The sequence below is a fragment of the Pagrus major genome, chromosome 9, assembly GCF_040436345.1.
Source record: "Pagrus major chromosome 9, Pma_NU_1.0".
Taxonomy (NCBI): Eukaryota; Metazoa; Chordata; class Actinopteri; order Spariformes; family Sparidae; genus Pagrus; species Pagrus major.
The window spans coordinates 18,722,827-18,749,062 of record NC_133223.1 but is presented as its reverse complement, the minus strand read 5'-3'; the positions used below and the strand labels follow the sequence as shown (position 1 = coordinate 18,749,062).

The window sequence follows — 26,236 nt, the reverse complement described above, 5'->3', positions numbered from 1 at the left end:
ATCGCCCGACAAACTTCACCAAATAAATGTTTGACACGGGATTTAGAGACCGTATAAACAAATGGTTGTGGGTTTGATCTGCCAATCACAATTAAGGAGGCGGAATGCACAAGCTGTCAGAGGAAGTGCTGCCTGAAAGGACAATTGCAGGGAGTAAATAACCCTCTAATACGGAGCTGTTACTTAGTTACCGGGCAACGCTACGTTGGTGCAAGATGGCGAAAACACCACGAAAACTGCAATAACATCGTTCTTATGCTCAAATACAGCTCAGATAGGGCAAACCAGCGAATTATTCTCACGTCAGTGGCTGTTTAAGCACAAAAAGGTCTCAGCCAAGATGGAGGATGAAGACACAGCGTTGGTAAGCGAACATAGTTTAATGATACAGCACCGGAGGCTCCTGGTACAGTAAAAGCAACCTGGAGATCCAGTCAGTTAACTGACGTTAATAGTACAATAAATGTGCAAACTAGCCAGTCGGAATTGTGGCAAAATAATAAAGAGAAGTAACTTAGTTGGTTTTATATTAGAGAGGGCATTTCGTCAGACCTTTCAAAACATTTAGCAGTCGTAGTAGCTGTTGGTAGTGACGATAATGACGAATTTAACGTGAACTAAGTTAGCTAACATAATGCTAATAAAGCTAAACACAGGGTTTCTCTTTAAAATTTGGTAAGCGTGTTATTTTGTTCTGTTAAGAATAGAACATTGGATTCAACATTTATTTGGGAGTGTATTTTACACACTGTTATTTGCCACTAGCTAATGTAGCCACCTCTAAACTCGTCTTCTCTGTTTTTCCGTAGGCTTTAATCAGGCACTACTGCTATGAAAAGTATTTCAACCACGCTGTAAACACTGCAGCAGCTGCTCAGAGGAAGTTCAGCAATGCACCTATCTACAGTTTTTTCCATGCATATGGTACCCTCATGCAAGGTAAGCCTGAAGAACTCATATAAAGTAATAGCTTTTCTGTCTCCTTGCCATCTGTCATATGCACTTGTATTTTCTTTTTCCACTGCAGATCAAATTCAAGAAGCCTCAGTCGAGTTGGACGCTATAAAAGATAGTCGAGATGTGTCTCTCTGCACATTAATGGCCCTTGTCTATGCTGAGAAGAAAAAGACAAACCCAGGTAAGCCAACATAGTCCAGGCTGGCTCCTTGCTCAGGCTTGTTTAAAGGATCAGTCACACTTTTTTGGTAATAATTTGCGTCTTGTGTCTTTGTATTCACAGACAGAGAAGTCATTCAAGAACTTGATGCTAAGGTCAAAGAGGACCGCAAAAGTGCATCTCCCAAAAGTCTGTACTATGCTGGGATGTTTCTCTGGCTATTAGGGCGCAATGATAAGGCGAGGGAGTACACAGAGAGAATGATCAAACTCTCCAATGGCTCTAGAGAGGTGAGATTTGTTTGAGAAATGCATCAATTATACTTTTTCCCATTTTTATGCAAATCTTGGCGTGCATGTATAATGATAAGCAGGGCGTTCTGGCTTGCACTTCTGTAAAATTTGCACTGATGTCTTGTTCAGGGGATAATCCTAAAAGCCTGGATAGATGTGACATCTGGTAAAGACGCCTATGCCAGAAAGGCTGGAAAATACTTTGATGAGGGACTGAAAGAGAGACCAGATGTTTTCGCCCTGATGGGAAAGGTGAGATGGGAACTGCACATCCATAGTAAAGAGTCTTCCTCAGCCACAGCTGAAAATGTTACCATGCTATCATCATATTTCCTATGCCTTTTACAGTACTTACTGTGTTAATTTGTCCCTTGCCATCACTGTGATTGATGTATTATAGTTTTTAGCTCAGCTGTTCTGTTCATCATATCATATTATTCCTGTGTAACTTTGGAAATATGGCATCCATAGTTGCTCTGGTTTCTTCTTAGACATTAAGATTTTTATTCATATTGAAAATTAATTGAAAATTAGTAATTATCATGTTTTGTACCAGCCTGTGTTGTATGATGACTAACTGATGTTTGGTCTGTCCTAGGCACAATACTATGAATATCGTCAGAACTTCTCTGGAGCACTGGAGATGGTTAACCAGGTCATTGTTAGTTTCCCAGGGTTCTTGCCTGCTCTCATCAAGAAGATGAAACTGTTGCTCAGCCTTCAAGATTGGGAGCAAACCATAGATGCAGCACAAAGGTAAGTGATTAAGTGGTAAGGATGTTTTCTCCCAAATCATTCACAGGCCACATCTCTCTCACAGGGAGTTCAGACCTGGTAGTAACATCCATCCTTAGTGATCCAATCACAACTTGATAGTCTGTCAGTCCACACCTGGAACTACGCTTGTGATCGGATCTTAATATCAGCTGCTAACATTGGCAGGTTGAGAGAGCCCAAACGCATAGTTTTCATTACAGTGAACAACATAGAAATCACACTGTGTAGTCCATTGCGCCTGTTGTTGTGGTTTCTTCTTCTCCTTATTGTTTCGTGGAGGACGTCAGTTGAGTAGAAGGTCCTTCAACGGGCCCAGGACACATGTGCATACACACTGCTAAAAGAATGTGGTCATATGCGGCCCAGACCACCTTCAAATGGGGTCTGTGTGACCAGCTGTCAAATGCGTCCTCAGTGCATCTTGGGTCTGTTCACAACTGTTCTTAGAGCTGTCAACTTGTGATTAACAGTTGTTAATACCAAAAATTAACAGGACCATAGTGCAAGCTTATATGAGCTCCCTTCCCCAGTCCCTAAATACAATCTTAAGAAAGGGATGAAATGTCTCTGGTAAGATCATAAAACACAAAAAACAACTGAAATCATCAACAGATGGTAACACTAACCTCATTTTAACTCAAGCCACGATCTTTACCTAGCCCTAACCAAGTATAATTAGTTTGTACAGTGTTCAAAATAAATAAACAATGTGTAAGAAAATCGCACGAGAGTTTCGCAAATCTCTGTTTATCATCTATCATCGATCCACCACCAGGGATGTAAGAAAAAACACAGTCTGCATTTACTAATGGCTCAGCATTCAAGTGCAAATGACACACTAGCGTGATGCCTCAAACCAGTGCATACTGATTAAGCCATTGTTTGTGTTCGCCCCGCTGGACCTGGGCCAGTGTTAGACAGCATAAAAAGGCCTTTGAGCCAAAGTGCAGAAGTCTCACACAATTCCAAGGATTCACTGCTTCAGCTTTGCTGAGTGATTACTCAAGGTGCACCAAGTGCAGAGCCGCCGTGGTGCCCTCACTGAAAGGCTGCAGCATACAGTATACCTTACATCCTTTGGCAGCCTTGACAGTTCCTTTTACTTGTAATGTTATTTGTGTGGGAGCTCAACATAGTACTGTAGCAGTATCAGATATTCTATTACTATCAATCAAAGGAATACAAGTTTGTTAAGTGTAGAAGATGGATTTTATTCACAGCACCTTGTGTCATATTTCAGGCTTTTACAGAAGGATAAAAATAACCTGGAGGCACTACGGATGCTAGCTCTACATTCTCTATGTAGAGATGGAGATATTACGGAGGTAAAAGTTCATTCTTTAAAGTTTAAATACTGGCATTTGTAATGGAGCTGTGGCAAAGTGCTGATCAGTTTACAGAAACTGTTTTTATTTCCCCCTCTGCAGTCAGTAAAGCAGCTTTCAAACCTCATCAGCAGCTTGGAGATCTTGGAGCCACACAACCCAGAGCTTTTCTACAGGATGTCTCTCGCCTTCACCCGCGTTGTAAGACAATATTCAGTATTCTTTACTTTAATTTTTTTGGTCATCTTTCCTCATGAGGAGTTGTCTGACTTGCACTGAATGTCAGCGTTTACTGCATTTCTCATTTTGTCGTAGTGTGGACGGAATGATAAAGTAATTGAGCAGACATTCAGGATGGTGGACAGAGCCTTTTCTGTGGCAGCGGGGGACTCCGATTTAGCCACAGAGTTGGGCTACCAGATGGTGCTTCAGGGCAGAATCAAGGAGGCTATGAAGTGGTACAAGACGGCCATGACTTTGGATGAGACAAGTGTCACTGCTTTGACTGGTATCGTGTTAAAATTCCTAATCTGTTGTCTACAAGACACTCAGGGTCCATACATAGACTTTTTATTTCTGAAGATATAACATTGTTATTTTTGGATTGCAGGTATAATTCGTTGCCAGCTGATAGAAGGCCACCTTGAAGACGCAGAACAACAGTTGGAATTTCTCACCGAGATTCAACAATCTATTGGAAAATCAGGGGTAACAACATGAAATCTCTTTAATTCAATCAAGAATATCCTAGAAAAAAATCATCACGGTTTAAAAATCATTATTGTGCTTTAAAAAACGTTTGAAACCCATTAAGCAAAAGCACGTGACAGGATAAGCAAGATAGTTCATTTCCTTTTTCTACTCAATTAGGAGCTGCTGTACCTGCGTGCCATTCTGGCAGTTAAAAAGCGCCGGCCCCAGGAAGAGGTGACCAATTTGTTGAATGATGCCGTGGACACACACTTCTCCAACCTGCACGGTCTGCCTCTGGGAGTGGAGTATTTTGAGAAGCTGAACCCTGACTTCCTGCTGGAGATTGTCAAGGAGTATCTTGCGCTGTGTCCTGCTAAGGTATGACTGGAAGGCTCAGCGATGACAGTGTGGCCATTCATCCTTGAAATGTGTATTCTGGGCCTTAAAATTGAGCAGTGCAAGAGAGCCTCAGTCAGTTGTGTATATAGTTTAGTCACTAAAGATTTTGTTCTATTTTACACACATTTGGGGATAGTATGGTAGGGATATGTGTACTTAATCCTCTTGCAATGAGTACATCAAACTTTTACCTTTTCTTCTTTAAGCCTCCAGCCCAGGGCCAGCCGCCTGCTCCTCAGCTCCAGCACTGTGCCACATTGTTAGATACTGTGGTCAAGATTGTGCCAGGTCTCCCTCAAGGGGTCTTCTTGCTCGCCAAAGTCAGATATCAGTCTGGTGAGAGCACCACCTTTAAAAATATTTTTTGGTTTCTCATTAAAAAATTTCTTATTTTACAAATGCTACTTTCAGCTGCAATGCTTCTGTTTGTTCAGGTGACGTTGACGCTGCACAGAGCAGTCTACAACACTGTCTGGACCAGTGTCCTTCCCACGCAGACGCTCATCTGCTAATGGCACAGATCCATCTGCTGCAGGGAAACTTCACGTTGTGTTCCCAGTCTCTTGAACTCTGCCTGAGCCATAACTTTGAGGTAAGATCACCATCAACGTGGACAGTATTACTGTCTCCTAAATGTTTATGAGGCAGCGTGTGTTCAGGCTTTTATTTGACCCACAGAAAATGTGCAAACACATTGCAGCGCTGTTGCCTTTACTAGTAATAATTAGGAGCATGTTAGCTTGTAATATATGCATATAATATTTTCTATTATATTTACTCTTATATTGCCGTGTTGGTGTATTTAATGGTGCACTGTGTAGTTTTGGTGAAAACATTTTAATCAGAAGAGAAAGATCTTCATTGAATGATTTTTTATCCCTAAACAAACTAAATAAACAAACTCTCTTTGTTTTCATGACTGAATAAACAAACTGACCTTAAAGGACAACACAATTTCATACTGTTTAACTTTGTTTATATTTGGCGGACCCTGCCACCTTTCTAGCTTCAAACAGTGTTCTGGGGACCTTATTTTCCTCTGAGAACAGCTTGTTTATTCAGTTATGGAAAAAATGAATATTTCTGAGTTTGTTTGTAATATTACCTCAGTAAAGTTGGAGAAGTTATCCTTTCAAAAATGTGGTTATTTCAAGATTCAAAATGTTTTTTGTCACTCCGGTCTATGAGTGAGTGAGTCGTATGTCAAACCCACTCAACCACAACACCTTGCTCCATATGCAGTTTTTGTCACTTTTTCTCAATTTAAAATGATGATCCATCAATTATGATGTTCCTGGAACAACGGCAACATGTAAATAGCAGATATGCCATATTAATACAGTAAAGGATGAAATTAAAAGTCACATCCAGCAAATATACATTGTCTCCACTGAAGGGAACTTTAAAGATATTGTCAGCACTGACAAGTCATCAGTGTGTTTTGTTAAATGCCAACACTCCAACATTGTTTTGGTCTGGCTCATTGACTGCAGGGACTACATGGTCAAATGGGTTGTAACTTTTTGTGCATTCCAGATCCGAGAACACCCGCTGTACCACCTGATCAAGGCTCAGGCTAAGAAGAAAACAGGCGAGCTGACGGAGGCTATTCAGACACTACAGATGGCCATGAGTCTTCCAGGTGTCCGCAGAGCCGGATCCTCCTCCAAGTCTAAGAACAAGAAGATCGAGCTGAGTCCTGCCGACTGTGTCTCTGTCTTCTTGGAGTTAGCTGAGGCCCTGTGGCTCAACGGAGAACAGGTAAAATAGTGAGTTTTGATAGAAGAAGGCTTTCACATATCATCCTGTTTATTTTTAAAGCTACAGATATTGTTCTTTGCGTTTGCTCTGAGTACAAACTAATGAAAGGGTTAATATTTCAGCATGAAGCAGCAAAAGTGATGCAGGATGCCATCAATGAGTTCTCGGGAACCCCCGAGGAGCTACGCGTCACCATTGCCAACGCGGACCTGGCTCTGCTGCGTGGTGACACTGAGCTGGCGCTGAATATGCTCAGAAACATTACTCCCGAGCAGCCCTACTACATCCAAGCCAAGGAGAAAATGGGAGACATATATCTGAACCACAGAAAAGAGAAACGTCTGTATGCCAGCTGTTACAGGTGAGTACTCAAGTTGGATCCAAATGAACAAAAAGAGCATACTGAAGTCTTAAGTGATCTTGAAGTAATACCATGATCAAATCCATCTGAAACCTAATACATCGTAAATGTTTGGCTGAAACTTAATTAAATACATGACTCTAGGATATTCAACTGACATTTCATCCAGCTGAGTCAGTAGTAGGATTTAGAAGACCGCAAAACATAAAGTAAATCAAATCAAATCTTAACTGAAGCCATTTATACAGAAGACCTGCACAGTTGCATTCCAGTCTTCTGCTGCTCTCTGCTGCTTCTTGTATCAACAGCTGAGACGTAGTAAAGCATGACTGAACCTCAGACCAGCAGAGTCTGCATAATGAAGTACGCCATATGTGATGTGATATCTCTGTTTTTACTCCAGAGAAATGGTGGAGAAGCTGCCCAGCCCTCACACATACCTCTTACTAGGTGATGCCTACATTAACATTCAAGAGGTAAGTGGGAGATGTGATTCATCTGTGTCTTATGAGATGTTCTTTTTTTTAATCCAATAACCACTGATTTTTGTGGATATTGGTTAACTCAAAGCTGGAGTGAAAAGCTGTCCTTCACACAGAGATTATAAATAGAGGAGGTACACAAATATGTGTCCTCTGTGTAATGTAACTACTGTTTTCTGCGTACATATAAAGGAGCCTTGCTGTTTACTTTCACCGTTGGGCATTAACAAAGCAAACACTTCCCCTCTTGGCAAAATTAATACGTATTTATCTCAATACCTTGGCCTATTGGCACTTTTCTGTGTCCTGGAAAACCTGGATAATTATAAAGTTTTCAAGTTGACATCTCGAACATGAAAGGAAACATTTAATTCCCTGGAAAATAATGTGTTGAGAATAAAGTGGTAGAGCAAACTGTTAAAAAATAATGCTAAAACAGATATGTGAAAGGAATAGATAACATTATTAACCTGAAAAAGAGCATAATATGTCTGCTTTAAAATCATCCGCTCCATGTTAGGTCACAGGGTATGGTTTGCTGCGCATTACATGTTAGGTTAGGGTGGTGGGAACTAAGGCAGAAGACTATTGACACATTATTTTATATAGGCTTAAAAGGAGGAAAACAGGATTTGTTTCACCCACAGGTAAAAGGGAAATCAGCATCAACCTGGCAATACTCGAGTAATAATTTTTAGGAAATAATATTCTCATTCATGCACATCCCTGAATGTTAAATAATAGAGAAAAAGTCTATCATCAGCTGATTTTTTATACAATATTGAGTCGTCGCACCCTATAGTCGGAAAATAGGTTAACTAAAACAAACAATATAACATTCACTGATAATCCAGGTTAAAAAATAGCCAGAAGTTTCATCAGAAAGTTGTCCAGTTTCAGTAATGATTGACAATGGAAAGAAACACAGTGTGCCTGCTCCTAAGTGATTGTTGTCAGATGAGTGAGGTTATACGCACGATTTGATGGGAGGTGAGCCGAGTCTCCCATCAAAGGCTTCAGGCATGTTAACACATAGTCCGGTTGTGATGATTGGTAAGATGGCGTCACTCGAGGCAGAAATAGATCTTCCTATCTCAACCATCAGAAATCTTCTCTTTATCCAGCTCTTAATTTTGAAGCAAACAGCGCATTTAAAACTTCAGGTGTTTACCGCATGTTCACAACAATCTGTAAATAATGAAATGAATTAGACTTCCCAAATAATATTTACAAAAACTTCAAACCAATACCAGAATGCGACGCCACTTACCGTGTGACATGTTTATCCTCAGCCAGAGAAAGCCATTGAGGTTTATGAGCAAGCTCTGAAGAAAAACCCCAAAGATGGTGCTTTAGCCAGCAAGATTGGAAAGGCCCTGGTCAAGACCCATAACTACGTCAAGGTTTGTTTTGTACACTCATTTATAGATAAACATAATTCACTCACAGAAAAAACAGTGTTTACACAAGACTGCTGTTACACAGGCAATAAATTACTATGAAGTGGCCCTGAAGACTGAGCAACAGAACTTCCTGCGTTATGACCTGGCTGAGCTGCTGATGAAGATGAAGCAGTACGAGCGCTGTGAGAGAGTCCTGCATGAAGCTCTGGCACATGAACCAGGTACTTAAGACATCACTGTATTTCACACACAGTGAGGACTGCATCTGCCAAAATCAAAGACTAACAAGGAAATGTAAATAAATAAACTTATGGAGGAGTGCAACTGCCTAAATCAAAAAAAGATATAAAGAAATAAATGGATCATAGCTCGTAAATAAATTGCCAATGTCATTAAATGCAATAAAAGAGACATTCATTAATTTATAAAAAAGAAATACAACATTTTTTCATTGATATGTTTTTTAATAATTTGTTTATTTTTTTCCTCATTTTCCATTTTTAATCAATCTACTTATTTATTAACATATTGATTTCTGTATTATTTTGCCTTTCAGTTTATTTGTCTTTGATTTTGCCAGTTTCAGTCCTACATACTCCTGATGTCAAACAACACAACAAATAAGAGAATCTAGTCATGGTAATAGTTTGTGCACAGACATGATGCAAATAACTTGATGCAAAGATGGAAAAAAAAAAACAAAGTAGTCAGACTGTTTCAATCAATCAGTTCCATCAAAACATCTCTTTTAGATCAAATATTTACTGATTGTTTATAGTTGATAATTGTTCTGTTGTGTTTCTAACGTCACTTTTTTTCGCCTGATATGCCCAGGGAATGAACTGCTGGCACTCTCAGATGATTGCCGTTACCTGGTCCTGTTGGCAAAGATCCAAAATAAGGTTGATAAAAATGAGGAAGCCTTACTTTCCCTACAGAGAGTAAGTGGTTCCTGTTATGTAGCTCTGTGAGAAAAATACTTTTGCATGATTATATCCAAGGAGAACTTATTGCCAGAAATAGAATAACATTAAAACGTATGCGACATATAGTGAAATCCAATATTCTCAAACGTGTTCCTACAGCAGTGATAAGGATGATGCTTGTTATTCTTGCTGTATTCAAAATAAGGTTGTGCTTTCGCCGCGTATAGGCCCGAGACGTGCAGGCCAAGGTGCTGAAGCGGGTGCAGTTGGAGCAGCCCGACGCCGTCCCCGTACAGAAGCAGCTCGCTGCCGAGATCTGCGCCGAGATCGCTAAACACTACACAAGTCAGAGGGGCTATGAGAGAGCAGTCAAATTCTACAAAGAAGCTCTTGTGTATTGTGAGACTGATCGCAAGGTCAGTGCAGCTGAATGAAAAACGTCCTGTGTGCTCACTGCAGCTGTGGTTAACAAGCACTGGCATCTTTTAGAGTCTGCTGCTTGTGTTTCTGAGATTTTTCAGATCTTAGTTGTTGATAGTTTGATTTAAGCGAACAGTCTGCTTTATCTACCCTACAATATTCCACCGAGAGTTTTGTCACATGAATTTACCTGAATGCACTCTGTGTTCCTAGGTGATGCTGGAGTTGGCTCGGTTGTACCTTACTCTCAATGAGGTTGATGCGTGCCAGGAGCAATGCAGCGTTATTTTGAAGAGTGACCAGTTCAATGAAGATGCAACTCTGGTTTGTACCTTCTGCTTTTCTCCACTTTTGTTCCTAACATGTTTTTGGAACTAATTTATAGACGTTATTTCTTACATGTGTTTGTCCTTAGATGATAGCTGACATTATGTTTAGGAAGCAGGACTACGAACAGGCGGTTTTCCACTTTCAACAACTCCTGGAGCGCAAACCAGGTGCAACAGCCACGTTTCACTTTTTTCCTTTGCAGTGAATGTGAATCGAGCTGACTCTAATCAGAAAAAATAACGACTTGCACCTGTTGCTTTCAGACAACTACCTGACACTGTCACGTCTTATTGACCTGTTGAGGAGGGCTGGGAAGTTGGAAGAAATTCCAAGATTTATTGATATGGCAGAAAAACATTCTTCCAGGACCAAGTTTGACCCTGGGTTCAACTACTGCAAAGGACTTTATCTTTGGTAAGTTTGGATGAGCATTTCCTCTGGAGTGAGGTGACATCTGTTTTAGGATAAGTGACTGAACTTGCGCTTGCTGCTCAGGTTCACAGGAGAGCCTAACGATGCTCTGCAACACTTCAACAAAGCGCGGAAAGACAACGACTGGGGCCAAAATGCCATTTATAACATGATTGAAATCTACCTGAACCCTGACAATAACACCATGGGAGGAGAAGTATTTGAGAGTTTAGATGGTGAAATTGGGTGAGTGGCAGTGTATATTGTAATATTTTCTTTATATTGCAAAACCAACAGACTTCCTTCCAACACTCACCCTTGTCCTTCATCAGGAACTCCACAGAGAAGCAGGAGTCAGAGCAGCTCACTGTGAGAACAGCCGAGAAGCTGCTGAAGGAGTTGAAGCCTCAGACGCCAGGCGGACACATACAACTCCGCATCCTGGAGAACTACTGCCTTTTGGCCTCCAAGCAGAAGAGCAATGTTGAGAAAGCACTCAGTGTTTTCACAGAGATTGCAAACAATGAGGTAAGTAAACTCCAGATGGTGTGCATGAGACACGTCACTCATGATACACACCATCACTCCTGTGTAAATACACCTCCACCAGGAGCTGGTGCATTATATCAGACTCTCTCTTACAGGTCCAGTGTGTGTAATATAATATTCATATTTTATTACTAGTTATTTTTTGTGTATAATCACCTGAAATCTAGGAATTGTTGTGTTTTCGTCACCTTAGAATGAGTCCTTTATATCTACAGAAGGAGCCGGTCCTCTTTCACCGCGGCCGCCATGTTGTACCACCATGTTTCAGTACAGTAGCGCAGAATGGACAAAACAAACACCCGCTCAGGAGAGAGTCTTTTAAAGCGGCCAACGTAGGGTCCAGGGTGTCTGCAGGACCATAACAAGTCCTTATACTACATTGTCTGACACTGGTGTTTTGGCTGTCCCGCGTCCTAACTTTAAACTTAGAGGTGAGAGGCACTTTTACAGTCATTGCCCCCTGACTTTGGAACAGGTCAAGTCAACTTTACTTATATAGTGCCAATTCATAACAAAAGTTATCTCATGAAACTAATCAACTGAAGCAGGTCTAGACCATACTGTTTAATGAATTTACAGAGACCCAACATTTCCCCCCATGAGTAGGCACTTACTCTTGTCCATCAGATCCGCCCCCACTGTTGGCTCATTTAAATCTTGTCCTAAAATATACTTTTACATATTAACCTTCTGTTGGGTTATGCTCTTATTCACAGATTTTGGCTTTGTACAGCACAGCTGTAGCTGTTTCTTAAATGTGCCCTCTAAATAAAATCAGTTGAAATTCAGTTTTATGAATATTAGCCCTTAAGAGTCATAAAATAGTCTTTAATTTGAATTTGTGAGGTCTTAATTGCCACAATCACCAATCTCTTTAATCCAGCTTTTCATTTTTTGTGAAAATGAGTCAAGCTCTTCTGCATGAAAATCTGATGTTCCATATCTTTAAACCTATCACTGAGCCTAATACTGACTTTTTAATTTCTGTTTAGCTGTTGGCAAAATGTAGATTAACTTAACTCACTCTAAGTATATTTTAATAGAATATGTACTGTATATATCACTGCTCACATGGTGAATTTTACTGAAGTGAAGTCAGCGTGGTTTTGGTGTAAACAAGTGGAAGTGGGATCGTTGGGGGAGGTGTTGTCAGGTTCCTGTCTAACCAGGATTCTCTGGTCGGATTCAGAAAGACCACGTGCCAGCACTGTTGGCCATGGCGACGGCTTATATGATGCTTAAACAAACCCCCCGAGCCAGGAACCAGCTCAAACGCATAGCTAAGATGAACTGGAGCATCGTTGACGCCGACGAGTTCGAGAAGAGCTGGCTGCTCTTGGCAGACATCTACATCCATTCGGGGAAGTATGACATGGCCGGGGACCTCTTAAATAGATGCCTCAATCATAACAAGGTCAGTCTGAAAATATTGTCGCTGCTTGAGTATTATGTGGCTTACAAGACAGTCCAGTTCACACAAAACTTCTTAGCACTTATTTTGGAAATCATTATAATGTTGTGGGCGCCTTTTTATGTAAATGTCTTTGTGATAGTAATTGCCCTTTTTTTCCACAGTCATGCTGCAAAGCTTATGAATACACAGGCTACATAATGGAAAAAGAACAGGCATTCCGTGATGCAGCACTCAAGTATGAAATGGCTTGGAAATATGGAAATCGGACTAACCCAACTATTGGTCTGTTATCCAAAAATCACATGTCCAGTTCTGTTTGTAAAGGGATTAAAAGAATTATGTTTCTAACATGCAATGTCTGCTTACATTTCAGGGTACAAGCTTGCTTTCAACTACTTAAAAGCAAAGAGGCATGTTGACGCCATAGATGTGTGTCATAAGGTGAGACACCTGTGGATATTTACAGTTTAGGAGATTACATCTGTGTTTTATCATCCTGTGAATCATCTTTGCTTCTGTCAACAGGTTCTGGCTGCTCATCCGAATTACCCAAGAATGAGAAAGGACATCCTGGACAAAGCTCGCGCTGCCCTGAGATCTTAGTGTTGGAACTGTGCGTGTGTGTGTGAGAGAGAGATGAAGCCAGTGGTTCTGTTACTTTGATTGAATCCACTTTTATTGTTTGACTTTTACTGTCCAGTTTTAAAAAAACAGCGCAGTTTTGTGTTATTTCTTTGGGAAAACCCCTGAAACACATTATTTTGCAATTTTGTTTTTAGTATATGAATAGTTGGGTGCTGGCAATCCTGAGGGAGAACACAGTGCAGAGGGGTTCAGGCTAGAGCCCAACCAATACTCGATTTTAAAGGCCGATGGCGTTATCAATATATTGGCCAGAGAACACACATTTTTTGTAATAATCCCTCCGATGTGGTTATCACACACTTGTGACAAAAATGTGTAACGTTGGCAGGATATTTTACAGTTAAACAATTGTCCAAAATGACATAAGTGCACTGATACAATAAACTTCACTGGGAATTTAGTAATTTTGACTTCACTCAAGCATCTATGTATAAAAAAAATGTTTTCATACCTGCACATACTGGACAACATATACACCGATATACTGTATCTAATATAGACCAATATCAGCTGGAAGCATTAAAACAAGGGGATGTCGTAGAACGGTACTGTCTAAATAAACCAACTTTTTAGAAGGATGCAATATGTAATAATTTTAGTTAAAAACATTCAAAAATTAACTAGAATTATCAACAGACTGTGAAGAAACAAGAGTTTTGAAGTTATGTCTGCGTTGTGTTGTAGGGATATCGACTGAAGTTAGCATGCTAAAGCCAGTTAGCCCTTGCCCAGTCCAAAGCTCCTGTGCTCCGAGCTCCCAGTTCGGACCACCAGATGAATGGCTAACCGGGCTAACTAGCTGACGGCAGCTACAGTAGCAGCAGTTAGTGGTCACTCTGGTGATGTGCTGCGACCTGTTTGTTGAATTCGACAGGTGGCCGATTCTTACTGCGCCTTTTTAAAGGTCCAAGGTACCGTTATCTGCTGCTAACTGTAACTGACGCTAGCTAGTCAGCTCAGTTAGAAGTGCAGCTAGAGGTCCTGACTGGGAGCTCGGAGCACAGGGGAAACTGTTGGTGTTTACAGTGCTCACACAGGAGCTTTGGACCGGGATGGGCCAGGGCTAGCTGGTTAGCATGCTCACTTCAGTAGATATCTCTGCAACACAATATATAGACATAAAAACGTAGTAGTCACAATGTTAAAACTTATCTCTTCACACTTTGTTGATAATTTTAGTTGATTTTTTTTTTCACTAAAATTCTTACATATTGCACCTTTTAAGATTTACTCATCAGAAGATGAAATGTTCTCCCTTTTTCATGTTACACCACCTATATTTAATTTGATTGATGACATATTGTCTCTGAAATGCTTTTCTACCTTCAGTTATATGAAAATCAATACTGAAATGTTTAATCTTGTGCTGATTATCATAAGGAAATCTCTAAATGCTGTTATTTGTAATACTGCAAAGCGTATATTTTTAAAAAATAAAATAATTTAGATACATGATATTTGCCTGATTTCTCTCTTTTCTTCCTAAAGATTAAGACATCCTCTTAACAAGACACTTTACATCATCACTGTCTCCACTCACAGTTGCCACATAGTCAAATATTTACAAGCCTGACTGGAAAGAAGAAAAAAAAAAAAAAAAAAAGAGGGACACTGAACATTTTAATGGACATAATAAACTGGATGCCTGCCGTGGATAGGAAGTGCCGGGGAACACAGTCGCTACAGATGGAGTCGCTGTGCAAGTGAAAGGCAGAAAGGCTTCAAACTGGGCACCAGAGCACCAGAGCAGGCTCCCCGCGGCTGGGATCCGCGTCCTCACTCCTCCATCCAACTCTCTATGAAGACCATCCGTCCTGGAGGAAACCTGGGATACTAAAGGATTAGATTGAACTGCAGAGGAGCGGTGGTGAGTGTGTGCTTTTACAACTTTTATCAACGAGAGCTCAGACTGTGATTCATTAATCTGTTCGCTTCCACGCGTAAAGGACGCTTTTAACTTCTCCGACCATGTGCGTTTTTTAGTGTTCATAATGTGGTGTCTGGTCGGATGCGGTGGGCTGTGTGTGCGGTGGTATACCGCGTTCCTCCGTTATCTGTAACTTAGCAACTGTCCCGCTGAATGACCAGTTGAACAAATCCTATTAATGGCACTGTTATTGAATGTGAGGCAGCACAGTCTGCTACACAAAGTGACCGCACACCACTTTTTGCGCATTTATCAAGAGTTGTGTCTCGATTAATGTTTGATCCATTTATTTTAAAAGGCGTCCTGAGAGGAGACTCGACGCCAGAGCTGTTGTTCATGCCTTGTTCCTCATCCGTGTACCCCAGGTATGGATTTTGACACGCACAAGTCCTCTCTGCGCAAGCGCACCACCGCGTCTCCTCCCTCTACCTGAGGGGAGCCCACCTGGATCCAACGAGACGGAAGTTGAGCGGAGAGGAGGAAGAAGACAGGGCGAATCTTTTTGTCTCCCCCGTTTCAAAAGTTTCTTTGGAGTTCAAGCCGACGAACACAGGATCTCCAGCGACTGCAGGATGCCATTCATCGAGTCCCTCAAGGACAGTTTAAAGGGCTCTTCTCACCTGAATCTGTAGATCAGCGGCTCATGGTACGTGGTCTTGTTTTCTCTGAAGGAATCCAGAGCTGCGGCTGCTTTGGTGATTTCATGAGCTGATTTTGAGTATGTGATTTGTAGAGTAGCATTCAAGCTTCACGAGTGATTGGTTTTTAGTTCAAAGATGAAAAATGGAAAAAGGATTTTTAAAGGAAGTGCTCTCAACGATGTGAGTGTAGTGACATGCCATGTAGTGAATCTCATTGTTGTCTTGGTGCTCTGTGTCGTTTTGGGGAAGAAATTTGAACCAGATGATAAAGATCTTCATTTTTATGCCTAAACAAACTAAATAAACAAACTTTCTTTGTTTTCATGACTGAATAAACAAACTGGCCTTAAAGGACAACGCATTTTCATGCTGTTTTACTTTGTTTATATCTGGCGGACCCTGCCACCTTTCTAGCTTCAAACTGGGGACCTTATTTTCCTCTGATTCACTTATGGAAAATATACATATGTCTGAGTTTGTATAACTACCTCATTGTTATTGTAAATATTTAAATTCTGAGTTTGAATTCATCAAAACTACATAGTGCCCCTTTAAGTTTGATAATTACAGTAATGCTGGTTAAACACATCTGTATTTATTACAGCCTGCTCTCCAGTCGAGAAGAATGACATCCCTCCGCAGAGTTCTCCGAAGGCGACTGCACCCACTTAAACTGGCCATAGTGGCCCTCGTCTTTGTCACATTCGTGTTCTTCATACAATGGGAAGTGGGGAGCCAAAGCCAACTGGAGGACCCCTGGCTGAAGGAGGTGGCGGTGAAGCGGGACACCATGCTGGGCATGGTGATGGGAGCTGTCAATAACTTCAGGGATGCCATGCCAAAGATGCAGATCAGAGCTCCTGTACGCCAGCAGGACAGTGCAGACGGCGCGTCCTGTCCGCCGGGTCACTACACAGCCGCTGAGCTCAGGCCGGCTCTGGAGCGGCCGCCTCAGAACCCTCTCGCTCCAGGAGCAGCTGGGAAACCTTTCCACACAGACTCACTGAGCCCCGTGGAGCAGAAGGAGAAGGAGAGGGGTGAAGAGAAACACTGCTTTAACCTGTACGCCAGTGACCGCATCTCCTTGAGCAGAGACCTGGGCGCGGACACGAGACCACCAGAGTATGTCAGTTGTACAGTCTCTTTCACACAAATGAAAAAGCTCAAGAATAGCACGGTGCTAGTGAGCAAATTCAACTAAATAATGTTCAATTCTGATTTACAGACAACATGTTATTGCACCATCTAGTGGGTGTGCAGGCAGCTTTGGTGCTGTACAAGAAGTACTGCGCTTTCCTCTATTTCTGCTCCATGGCTTGATGTTCTGGCCCAGAATATAACTTAAAAAACACCCACATAGATCACTGTAATATAGCCGGAGTATTAAAGAACTGACTCTCTAACCCAAACACATTCATCATGTTTGCTTTTTGCAACTGATCCCAGACAGAAACCCCAGAGATGATTGTTCTGACTGGGACTTTGTTTCAGCATGCCTGCCCAGTCACTGTGGCCAGTTCAGAGAGTTGTGTTTGGCTAATTACAGTACATCCAAGTGCATGTAGGTCCAAGTAAATGTCAGTACATATTCAGTACGTGACACAGACATAAAGCCCGTGCATGTACTGGCTATCTTATTGGGCTGAATTACAAAGTCTCCCCCGCTGTGATATGGCAGGTATTTCAAAGGCTGCCACACATGCGGTGTCGCAACTGAAACGGACACCCCACAGGGGAGAGTCTGCAGATGTAATAACTAGACTATTGTGCCACTCAGGAACTGTACAGGACAGTCACATCTTTGTGCTCTTTCTCCTTCTTCGCTGCAGATGTATTGAGCAAACCTTCAAGCGATGCCCCCCCTTGCCGACCACCAGCGTGATAATTGTGTTTCACAATGAGGCTTGGAGCACTCTGCTGAGGACAGTGTACAGTGTCCTCCACACCTCCCCTGCCATTCTCCTCAAGGAGATCATCCTGGTGGACGACGCCAGCGTGGATGGTAAGAATTCAATAGGGGCCCTTCAGGACCGCCCTGCTCTCTTTTGGGTTCGATTTCACGCAGCATGTTGGGTGGGCAGCTACGAAACGTGCAGAGAGGAGCTGCTCCTGCTCCTTCTGCAGGCCATGAAGTGGTTACAACAGGAAGCGAGGCTGCTAGTGAATACTTTCCTAGGATGAATTAGCACCAGAAATGAAGCACACTAAATTCTTTTAAATAGGTCTGATGTGGGAGGGAAACATAATGCTGGAGAGGAGAGAGGTTTCAGGGAATTCAGTCCATCAGTCTGAACTCAGGTATTTGTTGGGAGCCGGCCACAGATGGAGGCCTGCTGTAAAACAGCTCTCCTGAAGATGAGAGGGAGACAGCTTTGTCTTCTCGATCTGTTTGAGTCTTACTTTACAAACTGAGCACTGTGAATATCATCTATTTTGAACTTTAGCAATAACTGCTTAAGATTAGAGCTGCAGTGATTATAATTTGATAATCGATTAACTGTTTAAATCATTTTTAGAGCAATAATTTCATACATTTTCTGGTTGAAGCTTCCTAAATATGAGGATTTGCTGCTTTTTTTGGTCGTGTATGATCGTAAATGAAGTGTCTTTCAGTTTCGGACTGTTGGTTGGACAAAATAAGTCATTTGAACACATCACTTTAGAGTTGTGATGAGCATGTTTCACTTTTTTTTGACATTTTCTATACGAAACAACTTATCGGCTAAAGCTACATTATGTAGAAATTGGCATTTTGTGAGATTTGGCACCCCCCCCCCACAATTTGTGTAAAACCAGTCTGTCCAGGTCTGTCACAATATGTCAAACGTAATGTAGGTGTTAACCACAAACTAAACTCATTGCGTCACAACAGTGTTATGTGTTGAAAAAAGGGGGGGCGGAGTGGCTGAGACAGAGACACCATCCACCCTATTACAAGATGCTGTACCCTCAAAATGATTTTTGGAAGCTGGTAGTTTAAGGTAAAAAAAAGTTACATAATGTTGCTTTAATTGTGAAAATAATCAGCTGATTAATCGATGAGTTCATCTCTTCTGTCCTCTCAGATGTGTTGAAGGACGAGCTGGATGAGTATCTGAAGCAGCTGAACATCGTGCGTGTCGTCCGCCAGCGAGAAAGGAAAGGACTCATCACCGCTCGCCTTCTGGGTGCCGCCGTTGCCACCGGCGACACCCTCACCTTCCTGGACGCCCACTGTAAGTCAACACCACTGACGTTACTCACACATTATAAATACCACTCGCATGCTCACCACACCCTTTCTTGCACACCCACAAGTCAACAGCAACCCAATGGTTGCCTTTCCCTCGGCACGGCTTATCATTCCAAAATGATCCACTAAGTGCTTATTGTTAAGAGAGGTGTTGTGATGCAGTGTTGGATCTGCGTGTGTCGACAGGTGAATGCTTTGATGGGTGGCTGGAGCCTCTGCTGGCCAGGATAGCTGAGAACTACACTGCAGTAGTGAGTCCTGATATCACCACGATTGATCTCAATACGTTCGAGTTCATGAAACCGTCCCCGTATGGCCAAAACCACAACCGGGGCAACTTTGACTGGAGCCTCGCCTTCGGGTGGGAGAGTCTGCCAGATCATGAGAAACGAAGGAGGAAGGATGAAACATACCCTATCAAGTAATACATGATTATAGGTGATCAAGATTTATATAAACTCTTGTATCTTGTTGGAAATCATGAATGAAATTTCTCTATAGGACTCCCACATTTGCTGGCGGGCTCTTCTCCATCTCTAAAGAATACTTCTACCGTATCGGAAGCTATGATGAAAAAATGGAAATCTGGGGCGGCGAGAACATCGAAATGTCATTCAGGGTAAGCTGTCAGTATGCTGTCATTCAGGATGTGCAGCAGGTTATTCTTGTGTCACGAGCCCTTTCACCTGTTAATCATTCCTCTGTCCAAATGGCTGTATGGGTGTGTCTGACGGCGTGTCATTATGCATCTGTTCCTGCTGTCTCCCATTAACCTGCAGGTGTGGCAGTGCGGCGGACAGCTGGAGATCATCCCTTGCTCCATTGTCGGTCATGTTTTCCGCACCAAGAGCCCCCACACCTTTCCCAAGGGTACGCAAGTGATTGCTCGTAACCAGGTTCGCCTGGCGGAGGTCTGGATGGACGACTACAAGGAGATCTTTTACCGTCGCAACCAGCAAGCTGCACAGCTGGCAAAAGATGTACGTACTGCTTCTGACCCTAAAGCACCTCCGAAAGCCAGTGTAGGGCTGCAACTAATGATTATTTTCATTGTCAATTAATCTTTCCATCATTGTGTGCCGATGTAGTGCCTATTCAAAACCTGCTTTTGGCACAGATTGTCTGGTAATGTGAGGGTTTTACAGCTCTAGTCTTAAAGGTGCAATATGTAAGAAATTTAGGTAAAAACGTGAAAAAATTAACAAAGCTTATCAACAGAATGTGAAGAAATATTAGTTTTGACTTTATGTCGAAGAGCTTTAGGCCTATGTTTTGTGCTGCAGAGATGTCTACTGAAGTTAGCGAGCTAACCAGCTAGTCCCAACAGTCGAAGGCCCCTGTGCTAGCAGCTACACTGCCCCATTGCTTAGAGCTCACAGTCCAGGCATACTCGAGTCAGCTGATAGGACCACTTGCTACACAGCTAACTCTAACAAACTCTCTTTGTTTTCATGACTGAATAAACTTTAATATAACTAGACCTTATTTTCCTCTGAGAACAGCTTGTTTTTTCAGTTATGTTTAGTTTTGTAGTTTTTATTATTACTTCAACAATATTGTAAATATAAAAATAATGAGTTTGAATTCATTCTCCAAAACTACATATTGCCCCTTTAATACTGAACGTGTGTCCAAACGCATGTCCAAATTGCACCAAATTCAGCACTGCACATCTTTGGGTCCTCTGCAACACACCTGCCAAGTGTGAAGTAAATGGGATGAACTGTTTTCGAGATACACAAATAACAAACAGACAGACATATTCCTCGCTTTGTGGTTAGATTAATGAATTATTTGTTTGATCTATAAAGTGGTGAAAAATGTCAATCACTGTTTTCCAAAGCCCAGGATGACGTCCTCAAATGTCTTGTTATGTCCAGAATCCAAAGATTATCAGTTTTCCTTTTTTCTTAAAAAGAATACTAAAACTGAAATATTGATCATCAAAATAGTCGATTAATGAAAAATTTACAACTCATTCATTCATCATTGCAGTTTTATTCCTGTGTGTCTGTGTTACTTTGAAATGCAGCAAATCGCTCTGCACCCTCATCTTTCACTTCTGCTTCTCATGGTCACACGTAAGTGTTTTTTAAGACCACTCATTATCTTCGCCTTCAGACAAGTTTGAGCAAATCCAACTCACACACAACCAGCATTAACTCTGATCATGGCTTACTTAACGTGCTCTGCGGAGGGAAGCGTAGAATTACACTTACTCGGAGGAACACAGCGTTGCACTATTGTAATTCTCAGGGCGCCCATCCTTTGACATGGAGAGAAATAGACGAGCTGCTAGGGGCTGAAAGCTGTTAACCGGCAGAGGGAAAGGGGCCGGGAGGAAGTCCACCCTGGTAAATGACAGGCTATCAGCGTTTCCCAACATGTGGTCCCGTAGGTGCCATAAACAGCTCCCTCAGGGCTCTACCTCACAGAGTGGGCCGGCCCTTTCCCGCTGGCTTCAAACAGACACGCCGTCGTCAACAGCTTCAAGGAATCCACTGTAGTAGCTATCAGTGTGCACTAGTGTGAGCAGCATCCTCGTCATTGTAGTAAGTGCTCTCATTATTCAAGAGCGTGAGGTGCCTGCAGATCCTCTTAAATGCGGCGCTACGCTTCAGTTTAAAAGGAACAGTGATGAAATACTTGTCGTGGTTAATTTGTTTATCAAAGGAATCCTTAGAGCAAGAATGCAGTCATTGAATTTAGGAAGGTGAAGTGATGATGATATTCAAAGTTAAAACAGAAAAAGAAAATCTAAAGTGGAATATTCTTGTTGAGGCTTTGCGATGGAGTCATACATTTTATTTCTGTAATTGCAGGACAGTTCAGCGTGTGGCTCTATTGATGCTGTTGGATTCATTTTTTAAATATTTTTTATTTGCTGCATGTAGCCACAGTGATTGCTAATAACTTTGATGGTACCCAGACTTTTCCTCCAGCATCATTATGAAGGAGACATTTTTAGTCTTTTGTAAAATATCTCGTCAACTATTTCTAATAGATTGCCATGAATTTTAGTACAGATATTTGCTCAACCCTCTGGATAAATTCTAATAATTTATTTGGTACTCTAGCGCCACCATGAGATCAGATTTTATACTTTGTCTAGTACGTAAGTTAAAGGTGCAATGTGTAAGAATTTTAGTTGAAATCATTCAGAAATTAACTACAATTTTCAGCAGACTGTGAAAAAAAGACAGATTTGAAGTTATGACGTCTATGTGTTTTGTTGTAGGGATATATACTGAAGTTAGCATGCTAACCAGCTAGTCCCCGCCCAGTCCCGGTCCAAAGCTCCTGTGCTGGTAGTGTAAACAGAGCTGCTAGCATAGCTGTAGACTCATTCTAAACTAGCTGCTCTGTTAGCGGAGCGGATTTAACAACTTGTGCAAATTGCTAATAAAAGGTGATTCATACATTTAAATAGCTAAAAAATGATTACATAGAGCCCCTTTAATAGTTATACTCAAAACGTTTTTTATTTGTTTTCTTAATATCGGAGTGTGTCAAACTTTTAGAGAAGGATTTGGAGAAACATTGTGTGGGCCTTCACATCCTTTCTGAAGAGACCCAATTTAGTATATCTGACAGTGTTTTCGTCAGATATCTCACAATAATGATGGAGCATTAAAAGAGCATATCTGAATTCAAAAGTCAAGAGCATACCCGTCTAAAAGAGCTGCTTTGCTCTTCTGCATGCTGTTGTTTTACCAGAGGGACTTTGGAGACATCTCCAGACGCGTGGACCTCCGTGAACAACTGCAGTGCAAGAGCTTCTCGTGGTATTTGAAGAACGTTTATCCAGAAGTCTTCATGCCTGATCTCAACCCACTCCGCTTTGGCTCAGTAAGATCACACACGCCCCACCACCCGTTCTTTTTCTCTTTCCAAACCTCAGAGCTCTGTCTAGCCACTGTGGGTTTCCACTTAGGATCTCCAGAGGGTACTGAGCAGTTCCAATCTGACACCACTGAAAGCACTCCAGAGACCAAAGTTGTTTGAACAGCTTGCACTGGATGTTAGTTTTTCATTTTGTTTCCTTTCACTGCTTTTCGACTTCCCTCCTCTTTTTCTGTAGGTGAAAAATGTCGGTAAAGACTCGTGTCTGGATGCTGGAGAGAACAATGAGGGAGGGAAACAGCTGATCATGTATCCATGTCACGGACTAGGAGGAAACCAGGTCTGTTGGAAAAAATAACTTTGATGTCAGATTTACAGAAATATGCTTCATTTTAAAGGTGCAATATGGAAGACTCGACCAGCTGTAGAACTGACAATTCAAACAAATGGGGGGCCGCATATCACCCGAGTAACCACTAACTGCTGCCAACTGTAGCTGTCGTTAGCTAGTTAGCTCAGTTAGCCGTGCAGCTAGCAGCCTCGGAGCATCGAGGGAGTGTTGTTTGAGTTGTTTACACTTCTTGCCACAGGAGCTTCAGAAAGCCGGAGGTTTTCATGCCCAGGCTAGCTGGTTAGCATGCTAACTTCAGTAGATGTCTTTGCAACACAATAATTAGACGTCGACAACATGACGTCAAACTTGTTATTTCCTCACATTCTAATGATAATTCAAGTTAAATCTTAATGTTTTAAAATAACATTCTTACATATTGCACTTTTTTTAACACAGTGTTTGATGGCATTTCTTTTCTGTCTCCTTTGCTGTAGTATTTTGAGCTCTCCACACATCACGAGATTAGACACAACATTCAGAAGGAGCTATGTTTGCACGGGGCAGAGGGGGCTGTGAAGCTGGAGGACTGCCAGTATAAAGGCAGGAGCACATTCGTAGGAACAGAGCAAAAATGGGAACTGAAGGATGTGAGTTTGGTCTTTTGGATTCTCTGTGCTCTCATATGTGATTTCAGATACTTGTGTTGTCTTTTATTAAAGATTAATTTTACTCCAAAATTAAAATTCAGTCATTATCTTGTCACCCTCATGCCAATGGAAGTTTTAAAATGTAAAAAAACCAATGCACAAAAGAACATGACATGGCTCCATACAACTCATCAGGTATAATCCATCAATTAGTTGTCTATAATTGTGAGAAAATGTTGAAATAATGTCAATCCGTGTTTCTCAAAGCCCAAAGAGAAGTCCTCAAATGTCTTGTTTTGTCCACAACTCAAATATATTCCGTTTACTGTCATAGAGGAGTATGGAAACCAGAAAAATGTCATATTTGGGTGAACTTATCCTTTAAGTAATGCTTTTCTCTTCTGTTCATATAGAACCAGTTACTCTACATCCCCGGATGGAACATGTGTCTGAGTGCCCGTCATGAGCATCCCTTTCTGGCCCCCTGCAACCCCGCAGACAGATACCAACTCTGGTCCTTCATCTGAGTCCGAGCTACCACTTCACAAACTAGCCACTCTGTATGCATAGGCATACTAGGAAATGAGTAAACTATACTGTATGCAGTTAACAGGCAGTTTTTGTAGACTAATGACATTGAGTTTTAATTTATTTTTATACATAGAAGAACTGAACTGAACTGCTGCTGCTGGGAAGTTTGGACTATGAGGAGAAACCACAGTGTGCCACTGCTGGAGGGATCATTGAAACGGTGTCTCCCAGTCAGACTGTGAACTGAGCTTCTTGGAACGATGAAGATGCACCGTGTTCTGACGAGTGCCTCCTTTGTGTTCGAGATGTTTTCACTACTCCGACTCTTCACAACCAACACATGCAGTATTAGGTATATTAAGCCAACACTGAACTTTTTTTTTTCCCTGCGAGAATCGAAAATACAGTCGATCGTGTATGCAATAAACAAGTTCACACAAAAACCCTGAATGCTATTATGCACCAAAGAGACTGAAAGTGACAACCTGAAACACACAAGAATGATGTGCATTGTCCCTTTTTTTACAAATGAAAAACTTACCGTCCGGTGCCTTAGATGTAATTGTATACTGGGTGGGTGTAGTGGTGGAGGGATGGGTGATGGTGTGGTGGCATTGTTGCAGGTGATGCAGAATAATGGCTTCTACAGTGATGTGATCAGAAGGGTCTTCAGATTATGGTCAGAGTGTATACAATTTAATTCAATTATTTCATTAGGTAATTTTTTTTTAAGTCAAACTCAAACATATCATTTCTATAAATGAGTTGTCAGTTTATTAGGTACGGCACACTAAGCTAAAAATAATGTGATATGGAATAATTCAAATCCCTCGGCTCGCCATTTTCTCCTGCTCTAAACCCAAAATATTGCCAAATTTGGGAGCTGGCATTCTTCTTAGAAACTAAGTCATCCATGTCTGTATGTTAAAGCGCTGTGTGTGTATGTCGTTAATTCAAATGTTGGCATGCGTTGCCTCTGCTGCCATGAAAGGTCTGCCTGCATTTTCTTTTCAAAATAAAAGCCCAAAGGTGCTGTAAGAGCTGTTTAATATTCGATATTGTGAGAAATTCAATATTGTGAGAAATATCGAATATGTGGCAAATATCGCGATACTCGAAACTGAGGATAACTTAATTAATAGAGACACTTCTCACTAAAAAAACTGAACATACCTACATGAAAACATGATTTACTGCAGGATTGTTACTTAAGGCTGTTACTTTTTCCGAGGTGTACCTAATAAACTGGCAACTGTGTGTAAAGATGTGAATTTTGCATGTGCTGGTGAGCTGGCACTTAATTATGAATCACATAGTTCAGACTTAGGTTTTCATCTCAAGCGCTAAAGACGGAAGTGAGATTGGTTTTATTGACTAAAATGTTTTTTTTAATTTGCCCTGCTGTAAATGTTTCATTGGCAACTTGCATTCCTGACTGGTTTAAGACGAATCATTCTCTTCTTTTTAATTGCAGCAGTGTTGACCTGTTTTATTTCAGTCGTCATGCTTTGGTGTTTTCTCAAAAGGGAGTTTTAATGTAAAATCAATGCACCGAAGGAACAATGCAACGAATGCCTGAAACTCTCCCTCTACATCTGAACAGGAGTCCACGAATGAATTTCTGGTGCAGGCACTAGTGTTAAGATGGCTGTGGAATATTGTAAATGACTGGACGAGGAACAGATCGAATGTGTTCGTTTGTCTAAAATGGAAACTGTCTGTTGTTGGTATTAAGAGGTCTTATTTTTTAGGTCAATAAATTCAGTTGGATAGTA

At 41.4% G+C, this 26,236-nt stretch overlaps 2 protein-coding genes across 2 annotated transcripts; both read left to right on the top strand.

The window, feature by feature from the left end:
- Nucleotides 1–264: 264 nt before the first annotated feature.
- Nucleotides 265–14,761, top strand: ttc21b (tetratricopeptide repeat domain 21B). Its single transcript, XM_073473057.1, has 29 exons — nucleotides 265–364; nucleotides 810–939; nucleotides 1,028–1,138; nucleotides 1,241–1,407; nucleotides 1,540–1,662; nucleotides 2,009–2,166; nucleotides 3,428–3,512; nucleotides 3,615–3,713; nucleotides 3,828–4,020; nucleotides 4,123–4,220; nucleotides 4,383–4,583; nucleotides 4,811–4,940; nucleotides 5,039–5,196; nucleotides 6,141–6,365; nucleotides 6,488–6,726; nucleotides 7,130–7,202; nucleotides 8,501–8,611; nucleotides 8,694–8,832; nucleotides 9,446–9,552; nucleotides 9,765–9,953; nucleotides 10,171–10,281; nucleotides 10,373–10,454; nucleotides 10,551–10,701; nucleotides 10,783–10,944; nucleotides 11,031–11,226; nucleotides 12,437–12,661; nucleotides 12,823–12,943; nucleotides 13,035–13,102; nucleotides 13,187–14,761. Exons 1-29 carry the CDS (start codon nucleotides 341–343, stop codon nucleotides 13,262–13,264), a joined length of 3,954 nt encoding a protein of 1,317 aa, XP_073329158.1. The 5' UTR covers nucleotides 265–340; the 3' UTR covers nucleotides 13,265–14,761.
- A 312-nt stretch (nucleotides 14,762–15,073) lies between these two features.
- On the top strand, nucleotides 15,074–26,236 carry galnt3 (UDP-N-acetyl-alpha-D-galactosamine:polypeptide N-acetylgalactosaminyltransferase 3 (GalNAc-T3)). Its single transcript, XM_073473058.1, has 12 exons — nucleotides 15,074–15,173; nucleotides 15,599–15,879; nucleotides 16,479–16,996; nucleotides 17,704–17,876; nucleotides 18,940–19,089; nucleotides 19,293–19,527; nucleotides 19,608–19,725; nucleotides 19,886–20,086; nucleotides 22,824–22,955; nucleotides 23,188–23,289; nucleotides 23,778–23,930; nucleotides 24,344–26,236. The coding sequence occupies exons 2-12, from the start codon at nucleotides 15,877–15,879 to the stop codon at nucleotides 24,455–24,457; spliced, it is 1,899 nt and encodes a 632-aa protein (XP_073329159.1). The 5' UTR covers nucleotides 15,074–15,173; nucleotides 15,599–15,876; the 3' UTR covers nucleotides 24,458–26,236.

Excerpts from the sequence above, each read along its gene's own strand:
- ttc21b (XM_073473057.1), top strand. The coding sequence starts at position 341 with ATGGAGGATGAAGACACAGCGTTG. Across the intron at positions 5,197-6,140 it reads GCCTGAGCCATAACTTTGAG|ATCCGAGAACACCCGCTGTA; the intron begins GTAAGATCACCA and ends TGTGCATTCCAG. Across the intron at positions 8,833-9,445 it reads AGCTCTGGCACATGAACCAG|GGAATGAACTGCTGGCACTC; the intron begins GTACTTAAGACA and ends TGATATGCCCAG.
- galnt3 (XM_073473058.1), top strand. Across the intron at positions 19,528-19,607 it reads GATGAAACATACCCTATCAA|GACTCCCACATTTGCTGGCG; the intron begins GTAATACATGAT and ends ATTTCTCTATAG. Across the intron at positions 19,726-19,885 it reads ACATCGAAATGTCATTCAGG|GTGTGGCAGTGCGGCGGACA; the intron begins GTAAGCTGTCAG and ends ATTAACCTGCAG.